Below are 19,175 nucleotides of genomic sequence, written 5' to 3' on the forward strand. Positions count from 1 at the left end.
TATTCAGTCAGGGGGCCATATTACCAAAGTCTGACCCTGGTAATAACCAGTGCTGACTTGACTGGAGTTGAAAATCCACATCTGACCCAGCAACTTTTAGAACAGGCTTGCTCTGCAACTTTACAATTCAGTGAGCAAGTACATATTCTTCCCCCTTCCCCCACTAAAAAGACATATTGGAAGGAAGTCTTCATATTCCCCTGCCACTTCCTGATTCTAGATCTGCTCCTCCCAATTTTTATACAGATACTTACCATACTTTTCTGTGTACGAGACTAGGTTTTTTTATTTAAAAATCATGTTCAAAATTGTGGGTTGTCTAGTACACGGATACAATACCCCCACCCCCATTTTCTCAATTTGGAGTCCCCCAAAATAGGGGGCATTTTATACATTGAGGCATGTTATACATGGAAGAATACAGTACATTATTTCTCTTTCCTGACCTTTATGGTATATTTGATATAGAAATAGGTTGCTGACAGACAATTAGTGTTAAAATCCATGATCCCTGTGTTACTTTTTTCATCTTCATCATCATATATGGCATACTGATTTTCAACTGCATTCATCAGATATTTTATTTCTTACATTTACACATGATATATCTTGATAGTTTTCTGAAGCTTGCGAGAGGGGAGAGAATATTTTAAGTGCCCCCCACCATCTTTGATTTGAGACTTCATTATCTGCTCATAGGGAAATCAGATACAGGCTTGAATAAGACTCCTCATTGTCTTCTCCCCCACATTCCCATTCAAATGCAGACTGGTTTCCTAGAAGTTAAGTAAAGCCTCTTCAGCTTCTCTTCAAATCTCTCTCATCCACATGTTTTCCCAGGGTGATGCTAGCTTGCCATAATGAGCTTAAGGATAGCTCTCCTATTAAATACAGAGCTTTCATGTCTACGCTGACTACAATCTCTTGCTTCATTTGTTCCACATGCCTCAGTGGATTGTGTAACATACTCTAGAAATGCTATGGTTTGTACAGTTGTTAGCCTCAGCAAATCTGCAAGGTTTATTTAGAATTTAAAATGATAGTATCCTTAGATTGTGTGAGAGAAAGTTGAGTAATTTAATATATGATAAAAAGTTTTAAGTTTTGTGATATCTTTTCTCTCCACATTTAAAACAAAATGTATCATGTTATGAAATTGATATACTAATAAAGAGAGATGTAGCTATATGCAAAGTTTTTGTCTTGTTATAAAAAAAATTGGCATAAGCTAGGCAGTAATTAATGGCCCAACTACATGTTAAGCACAGGCTGTTGTTTTTAAGTGCTTAATTTTGCTTTCTGGATGAAAATCAGCCCCACAGAGTACTAAACAGAAGAATAGCCTACAGCTGCCAGTTCTCCACCAAGAAGTTATTCCTGTGGCTGCTCCTGCTCCTGGCAGTGCTGTTTATAGCAGACAGTACATTTAGGGGCAAATAGGAGATGGGGGAATTTGGATGAGAAACCACTGCAGAGTCCCAGTCAAGATCAGGATCATGTTCTGAATTGAGGCTTCATGTTTTCCCAGAATAATACTTTAAAAAAACCCCAAGAAGTGTGTGAATAGTGTAACAAATAACGCATAATGGGTTAATTGTTGTAAAATGGTGTAACTATTTGCAACAAAGAAATGGGCATAAAGAATACAGGAAGAACTGTCTTTCCTGGAAAGTCATAATTTTCACATCCTGAAAATTTGTTTGTTCCATAAAGGTATGATTCACAAAGAGATTTTGCCAATAATCCTATTCCTAAGGGTTTTTTAAAAACAAAAATGTAGTGCTGTGGGCATGGTAAGGGTGTGAGGTTCAAATGGTTTTAGTAGTCTGTTAAACGCTTCCTTAGGTGAAATATTTCCTTCATTGTGGAAACAAGGAATACATTTTCTTGGAATTTAACTGACGTTTCTGTCTTTGTGAAGCATCGTTTTATTTCTGCTTCTGAATATAAACTTTTTCATACTGCATTTTGAAGCTTAAAACTGGCATAAACACTGAATGCAAATTGGGCAAGAATTATGCTTAAATCTTTGGATAGCTTATCCTCCTGGAGGCAAAGAGTTCATAGTGACTTCACTGTCTGTGATATGGAGCCAAGTTTGTTTTAAAAAAAATCATGGATACAGCTTGTGTTTAGTGAGGAGAGAACCTTACCATGAGCTTGGGTTCAAACAACGTGCTCAGCCAAACCTTGACTTAGCTCAGTGCAGCACAGGAGTTAAAAGCACCAGGAGGAGCAAAGCAGCTGCAAGCTCCTCTCGAGCTGCCTGCCAAAATTTGGCTTACCATGTCATGCAAACCAGACCCTAGAAACAACTGGATACTACTGCAGACATTGTGTTTCCTTTTCATGTTGAAAATTCACTATAATTTACCTAAAAATGTATTGTATTTGTATTCATAGAATGCAGAAGTTTCCGTTTTTGAAGTGAACATACGCTTTGTTGGTGGGCTGCTTTCAGCATACTACCTTTCTGGAGAAGAGGTAAGATCATTTATGGTCTTCAATCATAGCTCTAAATCTATAATACTGAGTAACAGGTTAAAGCCCAAAGTTTGGCTTATGGGACCGGAAGTTAGCCAACAACACACCAGGGACTGGCTAATTGGAGAAAAGCTGCCAACACATAACTCTGGTGCTCAAAGCTTGCACTACCTCCTCATGCACAGGCTGGGTTCAAAGCCCTTAACAACTTGGGTCTGGGATGTCTCAAGAATGGGAAGACCTAATCGCTGAGCTCTTCAAGAGAGTCATAGAATCATAGCGTTGGAAGGGACCCAAGGGTCATCTAGTCCAACCCCTCAATGCAGGAACTTCAGCTAAAGCATCCATGACAGATTACCACCCAACCTCTGCTTAAAAACCTCTGCTTAAAGGAAGGAGAGTCCATCATCTCTTGTGGGAGTCTGTGCCCCTCCCAGACTCTCACTCCCAAAGTTCCTGTAAACTACCCTGTATCTACATACTCCAAATGTGGAGTTCATCCCCCATAACAAGTATGCAAATAACTTTGAGAGTCTAGAAAGGTGGATGTCCCCTTTTTCTTTCTTACATACACAGTAGCTGAAAAGACAAAAATGGGAATTCTTTTGCTTTTCTTTGAGAAGCCTTGGGATATTGTTCTTAGGGTCCCTGTCCTTAAGTGTAGGGTGGCAGCAGGGCAGGGAGACAGTGTGAGCTTGCGCTGTATCATGCTGCCTAAAATCAGCACAACTATTTTGCCCTGTCGGCAGGATTCAGCTTATGAGTCCCGTCAGCAGAGACCTTGTGCAAGGACTTCTATTTGCATAATGGGGCTTCTACCTGGTCAACTCCCCACACTGCTCCCTACCTCCAAAATTTGCTCGGTGGGGACTTGGGAGAACCAGTGGAACAGCACACGATAGAAGGAGAGAGGAAATCTTCCCATGCAGCAAATGTGGTGGTCAATTTCTCTGAATTTCCTTCTTGATGCTGTGCTGTAGACTCCATCTTACTTGTGGTAACACTTTCACCAACTTTACACCATCAGGCAACTTTGTCTGACAGCCTCCGCTTTACATCCACAGTTTTCTAGTCCCACAGCAAGCTTTGCTTATGTTCCATACATTACACCATTGTGTGGTTATCAGTATTATAGCCATATTTTATTAGGATCTCTGAGATTGCGAAGTAATTTGACTTGTCCTAAATGTAATTTGGCTTGTAAGAATGGAGACCTTTTCATGTGTCTCCCTGAAAGAATAAATTACTTTATTCTTAATAGATACCACTTAATAGATAAAACAGTAGGAAAATGACATTCCAATTAACTTTTAACACCTGCATACCAAATTGGATTGCTACTTAAAAGATGCAACAGTTCAGAGCATTGAATTTGGGCATTATTTACTTACCTTACCAGCTTATTGAAACTGAAGAAAATGCTAGGGGTATGTATAAATCACAAGATTTGGTTTGGACCCCACTTCATTGGTTTGGAAAAGAGAAACATTTGGTCCCTTCTAAGTGGATGAATCCTGCCAAATTTCAGAAGGATAGCTGTAAGCAGTTCTGCAAGACAGCCTTTACAGATTTCACATTGTGGTAACAAGGCTATCGGGTTGGGTCTATGGCCCCACCTAGTGGTTGAAAGGCAGGACAACATATTGGGATGTGGATCGCTCCCAATATGCCTTCGGCGAAAGCCGTACACATCTTCTCTGGCTCCTGTTACTGATTTCTCCTCAGGTGTTTCCTCTGTCTCTTTAAAGCTTATTTTTTCTAATTATTCTTTATATGAGTGGTGTGTGGCATGATGTGTTTTCCATAGTGTTTTTGTCTGTTTGGTTGGTATGATTGAGGGTTGGTTATTGTTTTTAACTCTTCAGCTTTGTCTTTTACCAGTCACCATTTTGTTTGGTTTCCCAACTTTACTCCTGTCCACCATCTTTACTGCTGCCTTGTTCCTTTCCTTTCTTTACTGTTCCTTTCCTGCTTTTCCTTTGCCTGGCGTGTGTGTGAATCGCTATTGTGTGTTCCCTTTCCCCCTTCCCTTCCATCTTCTACTGCTTTGGAAGAAGAGATTGAAGTGATTTGCCAGACTTTGCGTCTGATACCACTTTGGGGCATCACCATCGCCTGGGTATTCACCCATATAGCCTGTTGGATTAACCACACCTATATTCTTGGTGTGTGTGTTACACCTGAGCTGGCGGGCACTTTACTGTAGGGCAACAATTTTATTATGAAGATGTTGTACATTGTAGAGGTTTCCCTAGGAAAGTAAATTTCAGGACGTTGAGTGCCGTGGCTAGGGAGTTACGATGAATGAAAGAAACAGCTTCAGGCTTGTGTTGTGCTCAGTTGGCACCAAAATTTACAGAAACTAAGCACAAAGCTGATTTGATAGGAGTGGATATTTATGGCATGTGGCACAAAGGCAGAAGGGCTTTAATGTTCAGTGTTTTCCAAGCAGTCACCACTGGCAGAGCACAAAGAATTGACAAAGCACAGAAGAGACAAAAACTAGGTGATGTATTCAGCATCCCATCTGCCAAAGCACTGTGATTGGAGAGCCCTGGTAAAATGATGTCCTCTGATGAAAAGCTAGACCTGTCTGTCACAAAAGACATCTCCCTCTCCCAGCTCTGGCATTTTTCTTCTATGACAAACTAGAGGAGAAATTTTTGGAGACTGTTTGCTGTGATTAAACATCTGAATTCCCATAGTGCTTTGTAGAGATCCACTTCAGACAAACCTTTTTGAAGTGGCTCTGCTTCGGTTTTTGATTCAGGATTTGTCAGTCGTTTGTGCAGTCCTAGATAATTCAATTTTTGTGACACTGAACCTGCATTTTTGTTTCATTGGAATAAATGTTTTTCTGTTTGTCATGAATTGACCTTAGATCAGCTAAAGATTGCAGTCCCTGATGTTCTGAAGCCAATAAAACAAGTATCGACCAATTAGATGTAGAGTTTTGTTCTGCTAAGAGATTATAGGTTGATCAGGCAAAAGATTGTGTGTGTAACCAAGCAGGAAAACTTACAAGGCACTTCCTGGAACTTTCAGTGTCTCCTCCAGACTGAGGTTCTTTTCAAGTAATATGTAGATAAGAATTTTATTTAAAGCAATGACTTTCATGTGCATTGAGTTATCTGCAAACTCTGTGCCCTGTCTACATTTTTCATTTTTCTTCTTTGTATTCTTGCAGGGAATTTTAGTTACATTAAAAAAAAAAAAATCTTTGCTTAGGTTTATAATCCATTTGTGTCATTCAGATAGGTAAGGCTTCTGTTAGCAGAATGTGGAAGGAAGCAGTTTTCAGCTATTCCCCCTTTCATCAACCTCTCTCTCAATTGACTGCAGATCGTCCTCCCAATCCTTCAGAGCAGATTTAGGGAGGCATGGCAGACTGCAGAGAGAGAGGGAGTAGCTGAAAAGTGCTTCCTTCCACATTCTGCTAACAGAAGTTTTACTGTTAGCTGAATTAAACTTTTTTCCACTGGGTTTTTTCTCCTCTTCTCATAAGATAACAAAAGCTAATTAGCAAATTGCAATAGTCATTTTTTTGGTAATGTGAGCAAAATCTGGACATATGAAGTGTTTTCTGTTTCTAACTCTGCTTTGTGCCAATGTTATTCATCGTTCTCCTTTCATCTTTAAGTGCTGGTGAACAGAGGCATGGATTAGAGGCAACGGATTCAAGTGGGTGAACTGTCAGATCCACTCAGTTTAGTTACCAGCATTCTTGAAAAACCTACCTGTGCACATGAATGAAATTGGCAAGTCTTGTCTAGAACCAGTACCCTGATGTGGTGATAGACTGCCACTTGTCTATTGGATGGGTTTGAAGGATGGCCACTAGAGCACATGCAAATAAATGTGTAAATCATTGGTGGTAAATCACATTAGCTTGATTTAGTTTGATTTTATGTTGTATGCCTCCCAGGGATCACTATGTGAAGGGTGGGTTTATAAATCGGGAACTAAATAATAAAATGCAGGATTGTCTGAATGAAGAATAGAGTTGTATGTTGTACATAATTTTTATGGCTTGATGAAAAGAGGAAGTATGAAATTATTTTTTCTTTGTTGGAGTTATGGATTTTTTATGTTCAATTTTTATTCTATTTTGTTTTTCATATATGTAATCTGTTTTGGGGTCTACAAGTCTCATAAATGAATGGATGGGTGTACAAGCAGAGCAGTTTCAGAGATTTTCCAGGACCCTTTCCAGAAATGTTCAGCTTTCTTAAAAAATTAGAACAAAGCTTCTAACTCGTTTTGTTATGGGAAAGTGTCCATGAAGTATTCCAAATCCTACTTACCATGTGTTGGAGGATGGCTAATGTGACTCTGACCTGGGAGAGCTCCACAGCTCCAGGTGAATTAGATTTTATTGTTTCTTGATTTGTCTGACTATTGCTGGTTTTAATTTCACAGGTATTTCGGAAGAAAGCAGTAGAACTAGGAGAGAAACTGCTTCCAGCCTTTAACACACCGACAGGAATTCCTTGGGCATTGTTAAATATCAAAAGGTATAAACAAGGAATAGCTTCTGTTTGCCCTTTATTTATTGGGATGGACAATCAGGCGACAATTTTCTGTATTATCTTACCTTTTAGGCTCCTGGCTTGTGTGAATACATAACATGAGATGACACATAATTGCTCTCTCATTTTCCTCATTTGTTGCAATTTGCAGACATTCTGCAAACTGAAACAACTTTTGTGGTCTCAGTTGAATAGAAGTCCAGTCTTCTCAAAGTCTACTCTGAATATTTGTAAGGAGGTAGTGAAGCCACAGTATTCTAGGTTTAAAGTTAATATGCCTGAATTTCACATTGAGACTTTCTAAAAGTGGTGTAACTTAATTATTTCAATTCCTTTCTTAATTTACTTCAACTGGCAAATGGTAAATTAATTAACTAACTAGTGTATTTTTTTTATGCACACCCATGCTCTTATGTTGGTTATCTTTTTATTCTATCATACAATAGCAAATTGTACAAAAGACAAAAAAGTGACCTGCATGAGAGCCAGCTATTGATGCAAGGACAGTGCAAATATTTACTCTTCTTTTTATTGCAATTTTTAAATCAATATTTACTAATTGCACCCTCCTTCTCAAAGTGTGTGACATGGCGAAAATAGACAGACTTGCGGGAACTCAAGGCTTGTTGAAGTACCAGATTTATTTTTATTTATTGTTTTTTAAAAAAAACCTTCAGAAGAGAACACAAACCACTCAATGAGGAGTGAGCATGCTCAGAGGGCACAGAATGGTGACTGACTGAGGGGTGGACTGTAGAATTCTAAACAGGAAGGGGAATTGAATGGCTTATACTGAAAAGGAAATCACTGGCAGGAATACTGACTGGGAACACGCTACACACTTTGACTTTGTTAGGGATCACACTTATATTCAGTCTGTTTTCAGGTTTCTTTGCTACTTGGAAGGGTTGTACAAACTGTTGACAGTAGAAGTCAGTAGGGCTGTGTTACTGACCTGTCTTCCCAATGCCAACAGCTATGTTGAATGAATTGCCTTTTAATCTGTTTGACTTCCCTGCGGCTTTGGAGTGGTTCTGGTACTGAATCTCCCTATTATACAAGATGCTGTTGTAGGGGGATTTAGATCTAACAGATTTCTTTTTCAGAGATAATTTATTATCATCACATGGCTCATAGAATAATAGACTCATATTCATGGTTCTCTGATTTAGTGTTCAGCTTGCTTTTGCTTTAGGGAACTGCTTTAAGGCTGGCTCTCACTGTTACATATAATCTTACAGCTTTCTTATATTTTATTCCCCCCTGCTATGTGTGAAACTCCAGGAAAAATGATTAATCAAACCTTTAGCACATAAAGCAATGGGAAACTTGTATTGTTTGCCTTTATTAATCAGTGCTACATAAGTGTATTCTGAAAGATGATAAAAAATATGTTTGAGATTTACAGGAGCTGGAATGTACTTCCTAATAAGGAACTAAGCTATAAACTGAATACCTAAAGAAATATGTACATACTTAAAATGCACTGGGATCTGGATTTTTCAATAATTAAATTGCCTTCATGTACCTGCTTTTTGAATGGAATGACTATTGTGCTAGTCTAGGAAAACACTGACTAGTCATATTTAAAAGCAGCATTTTTTTGTCCGACATGTTTATTCATTCATATATAAACAGATGCATTACACACAAAACAGTAAGCCAAGGATGACTATAAAGATCTAAATCAGCCATATGTACATCTGAAGTGGTTGGGTTCACGCCACAGTAAGAGACCAAACAGCTTACGGCTTTTTACTGAAGGGATGTGTTGCGGCAAGTGTATGAGAAAGATGGGAAAAGGCTATGCTTTGCTCCTCCTATCTTTCTCAAAAATGTGCACATTTCCTCAGGGGTGTAGCATGGGTTGCCGGTGCCCTGGGCGGGGCAAGTGTTGTGCCCCCTAGTGGACTGGGCAGCAGTCAGTCCCTTCGCCGGCCAGCATCCAATCAAGGGAATCTCTCCTTGCAAACTAGCCCCAACCTGAGAGCAGAGATAAGGCAGAGAAACGTGAAGCCAGGAGCTTCGCTGTGTAACCTCATCCTCCTGTCCCTGCAGCGAAGCACTATGGGCAACCCACATGGCTCTGGCAGTGCTTTCTTCATCCCTCCCTCTTGGCCATCCCAGAGGCGGAGCATGCACAAGTGTCCCTTAGCCAGCCATGAGGAAAAGGAGGTGCTGGCCCAGCCCTGAAGGCCCGGCCTGTGCACGGTTTGCCTTCCCACAGCTCCGGCCTTGATGAGGGAGCTGGTGGTGGTGGTGCCTGATTGCACCCCCTCAGAAATTTGTACCCAGGGCTACACCCTTCCTTCCCCCTGCCCCCCACTGCACTACTGCATTTCCTCATTCATGCATGGGACAAAGATTGGATGTTCTCATTTACTGAGTTCAGTGGAACTTACTTGAGGTAAATGTGCATTTAATTGCAACCTAAATGTATATGTAGGGCAAGAAATAACTTATCGTTTCTGTTGATTCCTGCAGATTTGCCTACAACTGCAGGTGAAATATTCAAATAAAGCCATGTTGTAGAAATTCCTTAACTATTCTTTTCCATTCAGTTGTTTCACCAAAGTAGCTAACTGTTTATGAAATGTATGTAAATACAGTCTTTCTTTTTTTTAATGCATATTTCTGCTACTGGCTGAAATTACCCATGCCTGCCCCACATTTGACGTGCTTCATACACCTTGGCTCCAACTGATTATCTGAAACTCTTCAGCAGCACTATTCCTGTAATTTGTTGCAAAAAATCCGTGAATTTAAGCCCACATACTTTGAAAGCATAAATACCTGAAGAATTTTAATGAATGCCCCTCTGGCAGGAAGAAAGTGCAGATCTTTGTTTCTGTCCCTCTGGTATTTTCATCTCTTTGACAGTTGAGTTTGCTATCTTTATTTCAGCCTATGCATAAAAAATAGTTATTAGTTTCTTGAACTTATCTCATGGTGATGAAAGTAAAATAAATCCCAGACATGAAGTGCTGCACATTTTTCTTCAGGTTTCCAAGTAGGCACTGAGTGGTGTTGATGTATATCCATTTTGTTGAGAGAGAATAATAAATCATAAGCAGCTATGAAAATATACATAGCTAAAAGTTCAGTCCCATGCATATTTTACATAGCTGTCCCACTGCATTCAGTGGGTTATAGTCTTAGGAAACATGCACAGGATTGCATACTAAATCTCTTGCTACCAGTTCTTCTACTGTAATTTATATTTATTTAGATCAGATTTTTAAAAACACTTATACACATAATTTAAGATGGTTTACAACAAATAGATCAGATTCACATTAAAGCCCCAGTAAAGGCAAAATGCATTCAAGAACAGCTGAAAAGAAACAGGGAGCAGAGATAAAACTGTCTCTTCAGATAGTCCATCAGCAAAAACCAGCTGAAAGAAAAGCATCTTCACAAACCCATGCAAAACAAGAGAATGAACAACCTAGGCTTCAGCAGACAACATGTTGCACAATGTGGGGGCTGCCCACTGAGAAGGCCTTGCTATCTTCACAGTAAAATAAGTCTCCCTGATGGATGGGAGTCTCTCCCATAGCTTAGCAACATACAGGCGAAGGCATCCCATCAGATATCTTAGGCCAGAGCCATTTGGGGTTTTAAAAACCATCTCTGGTATTTTGACTTGTACATGAAAATAAATATGTAACCAGTGCAGTTGTCACAGGATAGGTGTAGCCTGATCCAGGGGTGAGCTCCCACAAACATTCTTGCTGCTCCATTCTGGACTGGTTGAAGCTTCCTGCAGTCTGCAAAGGTACCCCCATGTAGAGCCCATTGCCATAGCCAGGTCTGATTTACTTTTATGCAAGGATGTACATGATAATATAAGCATACTGAGAATATTTGTTTTGTTGCAAAATAGTGTCTTGGTCAGGATCATTTTTATATCAAGTTTTGCACAAGGCCTCAAAAACTGAATTCCATTTTGTTCAGCTGACTCTTGAAATAGGTTGCCTTATTGCTTTCATCAGAAATTTCAAAGTAAACGCATTGTGTATTGAACTTGTGGACGTAGAAATCCTTGGTGCTTTCTATTTTGGAAGTTCTTATTGTTAACCACAATGTAAAATAAGTAACAGAAGATTCACACAGAAAGCTTTTTAATGTAATATTTGGTTTCTATTTTACTGGAAGGTCAATGCTTTGTTTAACAGCCCATGCTTTGTATCAGGTATAGCATGAAGTATAATATCCTAGTTTAAAGTTTTGAAAAGAGACTCCATTTTTATGCAACTTTCTATTTTGAAAGTAAACTACATGGATTTTTTGCCATAATGGTTTTAGACACCTTTGAAGAAAAGAAATACAGGTTTCGCACCAGGTGTAGTCACATCAAGAGTTCACTCATGTGGATAACTGATTCATGACCATAACTAGCCTGAGATGACAGACTAGTAAGTTCCATGCAAGAGCTGGAAGAGAATACCAAGGATGGATGCTGGTTCAGTTTTCATCACATAAAGCTGGCCAAGTGTGACAAGGAGTCAATGTCCATTGGGCATAAGCACCTTTGAACTAATTTGGGCTTATTTCATAGTATTGAGGCTGTTAGACAAGTTCACTCAAGGAAGCATGTGACAGTAATGTATGGTACTCTGGAGGAAAGAGAAGATCTGCTTGGGAAGGGCTAGTATCTCTAAGCCTTCTCCTTCATGGTAATGTCTGTGTAAACAAGCTTATTGCTAAATTGGGCATCCTCTTAACTTGCAATAGTACCAAAGCAGTGCAGATAGGTTAAATGTGCTAATATTGAAAAGGAACTGAATAATACATTTTATTTTGGCTCCATCCTAATAGCTAATTTAGGTGAACTGCAATCTTTGGAGGGTATTCAGGTTCACATAAAAATGATTTGGTAATGCAGCTCTTCTAAGTATTGTGAACTAGGCATACTCCAAAGCAAGTGCTGCTCTGACTGCTTAACAGCATTAACAGGAAATAAAAGCAAAGTACATGTGAACATTGAAGAGATGCAAATGTGATTAAATAAGAGGCTGCATAGTAGGGGCTTTTTATTGCATTTAGCATTTAGTATTCAGGGCTTTTATTTTTCTTGTCAAGCTACTACATAGTGCATGATGATGTAACTGTTTTATTTCTCAATCTCACATCACTTTTTTTTTTTTTCCTTTTTAGTGGCATTGGTCGCAACTGGCCCTGGGCTTCAGGAGGAAGCAGTATTTTGGCGGAATTTGGAACTCTGCATTTGGAATTTATGCATCTAAGCCACTTATCTGGAAATCCAGTATTTGCTGAAAAGGTCAGTTAAGAGTTTTTGCCAGTAGTTGCATCACACTTTTGGAAGTGTGACAATTGCCAGTTATATCTCCATTTTTGTTCTTTGGATCCTCTGAACTTATTTTCAGAGTACAAATGATTTGGTTTCCAGCACTTCTTTCAAATGTTCTATGAAAGTAGGATGATAGAAGTGTACACATTTTAAGTATCTTAGAGGTTGACCTTGTACTGCAAACAAGGGAGAGAAAGCGTGTGTGGATTTTCTCTGCATTAGGTTTTTTGTATCCAGCTTATTAGTAGTTTCACAGGTAGTAATCATCCCTAAATCATGTTGTGCTTGCCTGTTATGGCACAACAGTCTGATTTAGGTGCTGATTCAAAAGAAATGTTTTCCAGCTAACTTGAGTGTGGGATTAAAAACATAGGGCTTATTGGGTATATTTCACCCCATCAGAGGAAGTCCTGTGTAGCTGCTTTTGCAGTAAGGCCTCCCCTTGTGTGCCCCCTGCACCCATGAAATTGGCTCTGAAGTGGTTGGGTGATCCCCTAGAGTAGCACATGGGAGGGATGGATACCCTTCCGCCTGGCAAGCTGATATAGTTGCTCAGATGAAACGTTTGTAATGAAACACAACCCATAATTGCCCCCAATGCATTCTGTATTACAAACATATGCTTCATTTGTATATAATGATAAGCAGTTAACAAATTTGCCTGCTTGTCCAGCCCAGGCTCTTCCACTATTCTGCTCTCCTAGAAGATCTTGGAAACAAACCACACAGGGCTGCTTTGTCCAAAGCAGCACTCTTGGTTTGCATCTCTCTCTCTCTCTCTCTCTCTCTCTCTCTCTCTCTCCAAACCACAATCTGCAACTAAGAACAAACCTTGGCTTCGGGTTTAGAGAGTGAAACAAACAGCTGGTTTGGATATAATGCTAAGCCAAACAGTTTGTGGTTTGTTTCCTTGCTCAGCTCAAGGAGCAGCAAAACAGGACTGCTAGGACAGCAAGCAGCTTGTGCACAGGTTATTTGCATTTTTTAACTATAGTTACTGAATACCCAAGTTCAAATGCAGCCATAGGTTCTCAAACATATATTGAGGAGTTACGGAACCAGATTACTTTTCAGCCAATGTCCAACACTAATCTAGCAAGAAGTCATTAATTAGCTACACGAAATAGCTCTGGACGATGTCCATCCCAGTATGGGCTGTGTGTGAGAGTGGGACAGGAGGAGAGTGCAAGCCAGTATAAAATGATGGCTTGATTCCTAACAACTCACCTGCAAATGCAAAGGTTGCTTCTGTTTATATAGGCAACTGGAATCCTGCAGAAGGTCTGGTTGGAGTATGGGCGGGGCAGCATTTTTGTCAATCTCCTCTTCCCATTTTGTTGCTTCTCATGATTTTCAAGCAGATTTTCAAGGGGCTGCAGTGGGAAGGAAAGATTGGCAAAAAGCATTTCCTCTTTCCTCCTTCCTTTTCACTGTGGAATGTGTTCCAAAAGCAAAACTCTGCTCATGAGATTGTCAGCAGAAGTTTAGTTAGAATATAATCCAGTACTCTTGAAAGAGTTGCTTCCCTTAAGTTTGAATAGTCATACATTTCTTTTCTTTTTGTAAAGAATAAATTCTTTATGTAAAATACACCAAAAAATGTGCATATGAAACACCATGACTGTTTTTGTTATTTGACATAGGTTATGAATATAAGAAAAGTTTTAAAACGATTGGATAAGCCAGAAGGTCTTTATCCTAATTACCTAAATCCGAGTAGTGGTCAATGGGGTCAACGTAAGTATATCATTTTCACTGGTGGTATGCACACATTTCAGTTATTTTGTTTAAAGACAAAACATTTAAAAGACTTCTTAAAAAGCTGCTTGAACTATACTGTCAATGTGGCTTTTCTTTGTCCCTTCGTTACTTGTGTTTGTTTATAAAATGTGCACTAAATATACTCTGAACCAAAATAATAATGATAGTTTTGTTTTCATGAAATAGAAATGCATTTTCATAATTTATAAGTGGTTATAGCAAAGTTGTTCTGTTCATGCAAGCACAACGAATCTCCCCTCCCTCTCCCATCTCCTCTGGAAGGATTTGGGAACACTCAGAAAAGAATGGGGAGGGTGCATGGGGGAGAAGAGGGAGGGGAAATTATCTTGCGCAGGTGGGACTCATTTTGTGAATGGGACAATTCCTTTGGACACAGTTCATTACAAATGCAGCAGTCATCTTGAGAGCATATGTATCTATTTTACTTGTTAATTATAAATATTTAACAAAAGATTTATTGATACAAAATTTCAAAATTCATAAAGTGTTATTGCAGACACGTTTATTTGATTTGTTACTCTGGTTGTAAATCTGGATCAGGCTCGATCTGATTTTACAAATTTCCAAAATCACATTGACTGGCATTGCAGAATAAAAGCTACAATAACTTGCTTTTTTGACATAGAAACATGTAAACTGGGGGCATGGTAACCTCTCTCTAGAGGGAAGTAACTGCCTAGTTGCAGATGGATAGCTGCAGGACTTTTTCTGCTGTACACCTTTAAAATTTGCTTTTCAAAAAAAGTAATTAAAAAAATTAGACTTAGTGCTCAATCATGTCATTTCTCATGGTCCTGTGTTTGCTGATAAATTATGATAATATTGCATTCAGTAGGCTGTGGCCACAAGGTTTGGCTGGATGGCAAATACAGTGGTACCTTGGTTCTCAAACTTAATCCATTCCAGCAGTCCGTTACAAAACCAAAGCGTTACAAAACCAAGGTGCGCTTTCCCATAGAAAGTAATGCAAAACGGATTAATCTGTTCCAGACTTTTAAAAACAACCCCTGAAACAGCAATTTAACATGAATTTTACTATCTATCGAGACCATTGATCTATAAAATGAAAGCAATAATCAATGTACTGTACTATAAAATAAATAAGACAGTATTGTAGATGATAAAAATTTAAAAAAATTTTTTTCTTACCTGCACTGATGATAGTCATTGTTGGATGGGGGGCTTTTATCCATTTCCGCAGTCACACAATCAATCAGTAGCTGAACAGGGTTCCACACAGTCACAAAAACAAGTTAACCGAAAAAGCCTCAGAAACAAAAATGCAAATTTAATCCATTCTGGAAGTCCATTTGATTTCCGAAATGTTCGAAAACCAAGACACAGCCTCTGATTGGTACAGGTGCCCCGGAAACAATAGCTGACAGCCGCATCAGATGTTCGGCTTCTGAAAAACATTTGAAAACAGGAACACTTGCTTCCAGATTTTCAGCATTTGAGAACCAAGGTAGCACTGTAGAGATAAAAGGTAAAACACCTCTAGGCTACAAAACACAAGCTAGATCCTTCTTGTAGTTTGTGGTTGGCAATAGATAATCAAAATGCAATATTCTTAGCAATGAGACGATAATAAAATAAAAAATAAAACGGCAAACATTTCAAAACAAACAAACGAGGAAACTGGGATTGTGTGACAAACGAGAGAAAACAAACACAAGCTGAAGAAATGGAACCAAACCCATCAAACGCTTTATAAGAGACAGGACTTCCAAAAGTGTTTCTCATTTTAAGACTTCTCATACACACCAGGAGCCTTCTAGGTAGCCCTGCAGCATGCATGAAGCAAAGTCCAGCTCATCCCTGTAAGCCTGTGATTAGCAAATGTTTGGTAGGAGGAGATCATGCTACCCTTCCTCCAGATCCCCTTCTCTCCACACTAGAATTCTTATATGGTATTGTAATTAATAATTGAAACATTGGCCTGGTTTTCTGTGAGACTGTTTGGAGCTACAGATTGGCGTAAATCTGTACAAATATTTTTGGGACAAACCCATTTGCCCTGTAGTGATTTGTTGCTGCTTCTACCCACTCTAGGCAGGACACAAATCAACCTGATTTAGTTTGGACTTTGGACTTTGGTTGAATCTGGTGCACACCCTACCTTTTACTAAATGCCACCAAAATGTTGACACTGGGCCTTAGAGAATATTGAGTCTGAAACAATAGCCACTGTGAGGCAAAATATTTTCTACTACAATTAGACCAGCAGTACTATAGTTCCGAATGTCGGAACTATTTTATTGCTATTGTTCCTGTACATTTATTTAGCCTTTGTTACTTCAGTTGCAAATTGAAAGTGATTTTCAGCGTCATGGGTCAATTAGATTTGTCTCTAGCAATAATGGATATAATAGCAGGACTTATTATTGATGAGACTCTGCTTGTGCTATTTAGTCTGCAAATGTCAAGAGTTTCTGAGGTAATTCATTTAGGAAACTGCAAAGGTCATTTAAATGCTGCTATTCAGAGATCAACCTTCCATCACAGAGAGTGCGCTCATTCTTCTGAGAAAAGCTGCTTTCTTCTTTGTATTGTGGACACTCGTGTAATTAATGAGGTATTTCTTTACTTTAAAAAAAAGTGTTCTGTTTTGTTAGTTCTTTGTAATTCTATCTTGCCATCACAGAACATTTCTTTGGAAATGGAGAGCAAAGGTAACATTTCAGAAAACTAAATACCAGGTCACAGGCTGATAGTTAAAGATGCACACAGTAAAGGTGAAACCTTTAATAGGAAAAAGTAGGCCATATTACTTGTTTGGTTTTAAGCCTTAAAGAGTAAACAAGCATGTCTGTCCTTTCAATTTTGAAGGCATAATTTGGAAAGGAAGAACTTCATGAAGTTAAATAGACTTCTTTTCAGGATATTTGGTATAGGTGTGAAAGGGAAAGCTGCCCCCCCCCATCCCTCCCAGAATAGACATACTCCTCAATTTTCCATATTTCATTTAATATAAATAAATTTCTGGTCCATACAGGGCACATTGCTCCAGCAGTATTCTGCTCATTAGCTATGTGAAACACTTACTTTATTCTTCCTTTCACTGTTTTGCTGTGATTGAAGTCATAGCAATGACTGACATTTAGGAAATCTGCCATTATGGTCAATGATCAGAATTTGTTTGCAAATATATAAAATATCAAGAAAAACAAAATAAAGAGCCCTAACAATAAAATCACTAGTACAGTGGTACCTTGGGTTAAGAACTTAATTCGTTCTGGAAACTGGAAACTGTTCTTAACCTGAAGCACCACTTTAGCTAATGGGGCCTCCCGCTACCACCGCGCTGCTGCTGCGCAATTTCTGTTCTCATCCTGAAGCAAAGTTCTTAACCCGAGGTACTATTTCTGGGTTAGCGGAGTCTGTAACCTGATGCGTCTGTAACCTGAGGTACCACTGTAACTGTATCATACTATAAAAGCACCAGACACGGAAAAAAAAATTATGTTTGCTACAATTAGTCCCTGGTGACTAATTTACATGCAGCAGCACAGTATTTAGCCACCTTAGAAGAGGTAGATGCACTATGATCTGGAAAAAGAAAGAAAGCATAAAATGTATCTCATCATCCTAGAAATATTCATTTAAAAGGTTCAATAAAACTCTTAAGTGTAGCATTGCCTCCTATTTAACCTAAAGGAGAATCAACTTGCAAAATCAAACAACATGACGCAAAATCAAACCTAAAGAGTCAACTTAAAATTAGACTGGTTCACCTTTTTAAACCCAGATGACGGTATGCATTGCATTTGAACCATGTGTCAGTCCCACTTACAGAATAGAAAGAATAGAATGAGTTCATCAAATCAGGTTGAATGGGAGGACTTTTTAACTTTATGTTAGGGGTAGAGTTCAGCTAAATATGCCAAATGCTTGACATTCTTTCATGCTCGCAGAGCACTATATTTTGAAGTATACAATACAGAGTGATTGGATTTATATATAATCAGCTTATCAAAAAGTGTTGTTTGTAGAGCACTTTTATTCTGAATAATGGCTTGCAGCCCAATACTTTGCATATCTACTTGGAAGTCAGCCTCACTTTGTTCAATGGCTATTACACCTAGATAAGTGTGCGCAGGGTTACAAATTAAAATAATTTCTTGGGTTTCCGGCTTTGCTGTGCAAAGAGTTATTTGGCAGTTCATCTTTAAAATTAGGTGGGGAGTGTACAGACACTTAAATTGAAGGTGAAATTAGTTTAGAGTGCTTTTCTGTTTGTTTCTTTTCAGATCATGTGTCAATTGGAGGGCTTGGAGATAGCTTTTATGAATATTTGCTGAAGGCATGGCTAATGTCAGACAAGACAGATGAAGAAGGCATGCAGATGTATTATGATGCTGTTCAGGTAAATGAAATATATAAATCTACTTAAGATTTTCTAATATGAAACACCTTCTAAAGAAAGGGGCTTTGCAGCATATGTTAAGTGTCTGGATTGTTTAAATGTTTTCAACAATAAATTTTGATTGAATATGTATTCCTTTAAACAAAACTTTTAAGTATATTCATCTACTTTACATGAATGTCATTGTTCCTAATTTATGAATAGACCGTGATTTCCTCCTACATCTGTCTTCACATCGTACTGATTATGTACCTGTGTCTGGTGGTCAGATTCCCAGTTTCCCTCTAGTTGTAAGATTAGCCGAAGCCTATTTATCTGTGAAAAGAGGTACAGTACTAACAAAGCATATAATTTACTCCATGCTTGGCAGTAGAAACATTTTGTAAATGTAATGGGTTTGACCCATAGACAGACTCTGCTCGCATGCCAATGATTTCCCAAACTCCTCCCCTCAGAAGCTGCTCCCAGGATCGAGGGTCCTTTCAGAATGGTGTGTGATAGGGCATGAGGGAAGCAGGACTGCTCACACACAACATCTTTTGAACCAGACCTACATGGTTATTAAACATGTGTCAATTCTGTTTCAAAACATCATGGCAGCACATTTTTCAATAGCTTTTATGTTGACAACATTAGTTGACGGAATGTGTGTAGTGGCCTTGCAGGATCCCCCCCCCCCCCAATGGCTACAAGGACAGCA

The 19,175-nt window shown here is 38.9% G+C and overlaps 1 protein-coding gene across 2 annotated transcripts in view; it reads left to right on the top strand.

Annotated features, from left to right (window-relative positions):
- MAN1A1 (mannosidase alpha class 1A member 1) overlaps positions 1-19,175 on the top strand; it is a gene marked incomplete at its 5' end in the record, with an annotated part of 51,086 nt that overhangs the window by 20,214 nt on the left and 11,697 nt on the right. For both annotated transcript variants that reach the window (XR_014509949.1, XM_083435215.1), the window contains 5 exons: positions 2,404-2,484; positions 6,904-6,998; positions 12,174-12,297; positions 13,971-14,064; positions 18,360-18,475. Coding sequence is in view for 1 of the 2 variants with exons in the window: in XM_083435215.1 (XP_083291341.1) it covers positions 2,404-2,484; positions 6,904-6,998; positions 12,174-12,297; positions 13,971-14,064; positions 18,360-18,475 (510 nt within the window). The remainder of the gene's footprint in view (positions 1-2,403; positions 2,485-6,903; positions 6,999-12,173; positions 12,298-13,970; positions 14,065-18,359; positions 18,476-19,175) is intronic.

This window comes from Podarcis tiliguerta (genome assembly GCF_965153285.1).
Source record: "Podarcis tiliguerta genome assembly, chromosome: 3".
Lineage (NCBI taxonomy): Eukaryota > Metazoa > Chordata > Lepidosauria > Squamata > Lacertidae > Podarcis > Podarcis tiliguerta.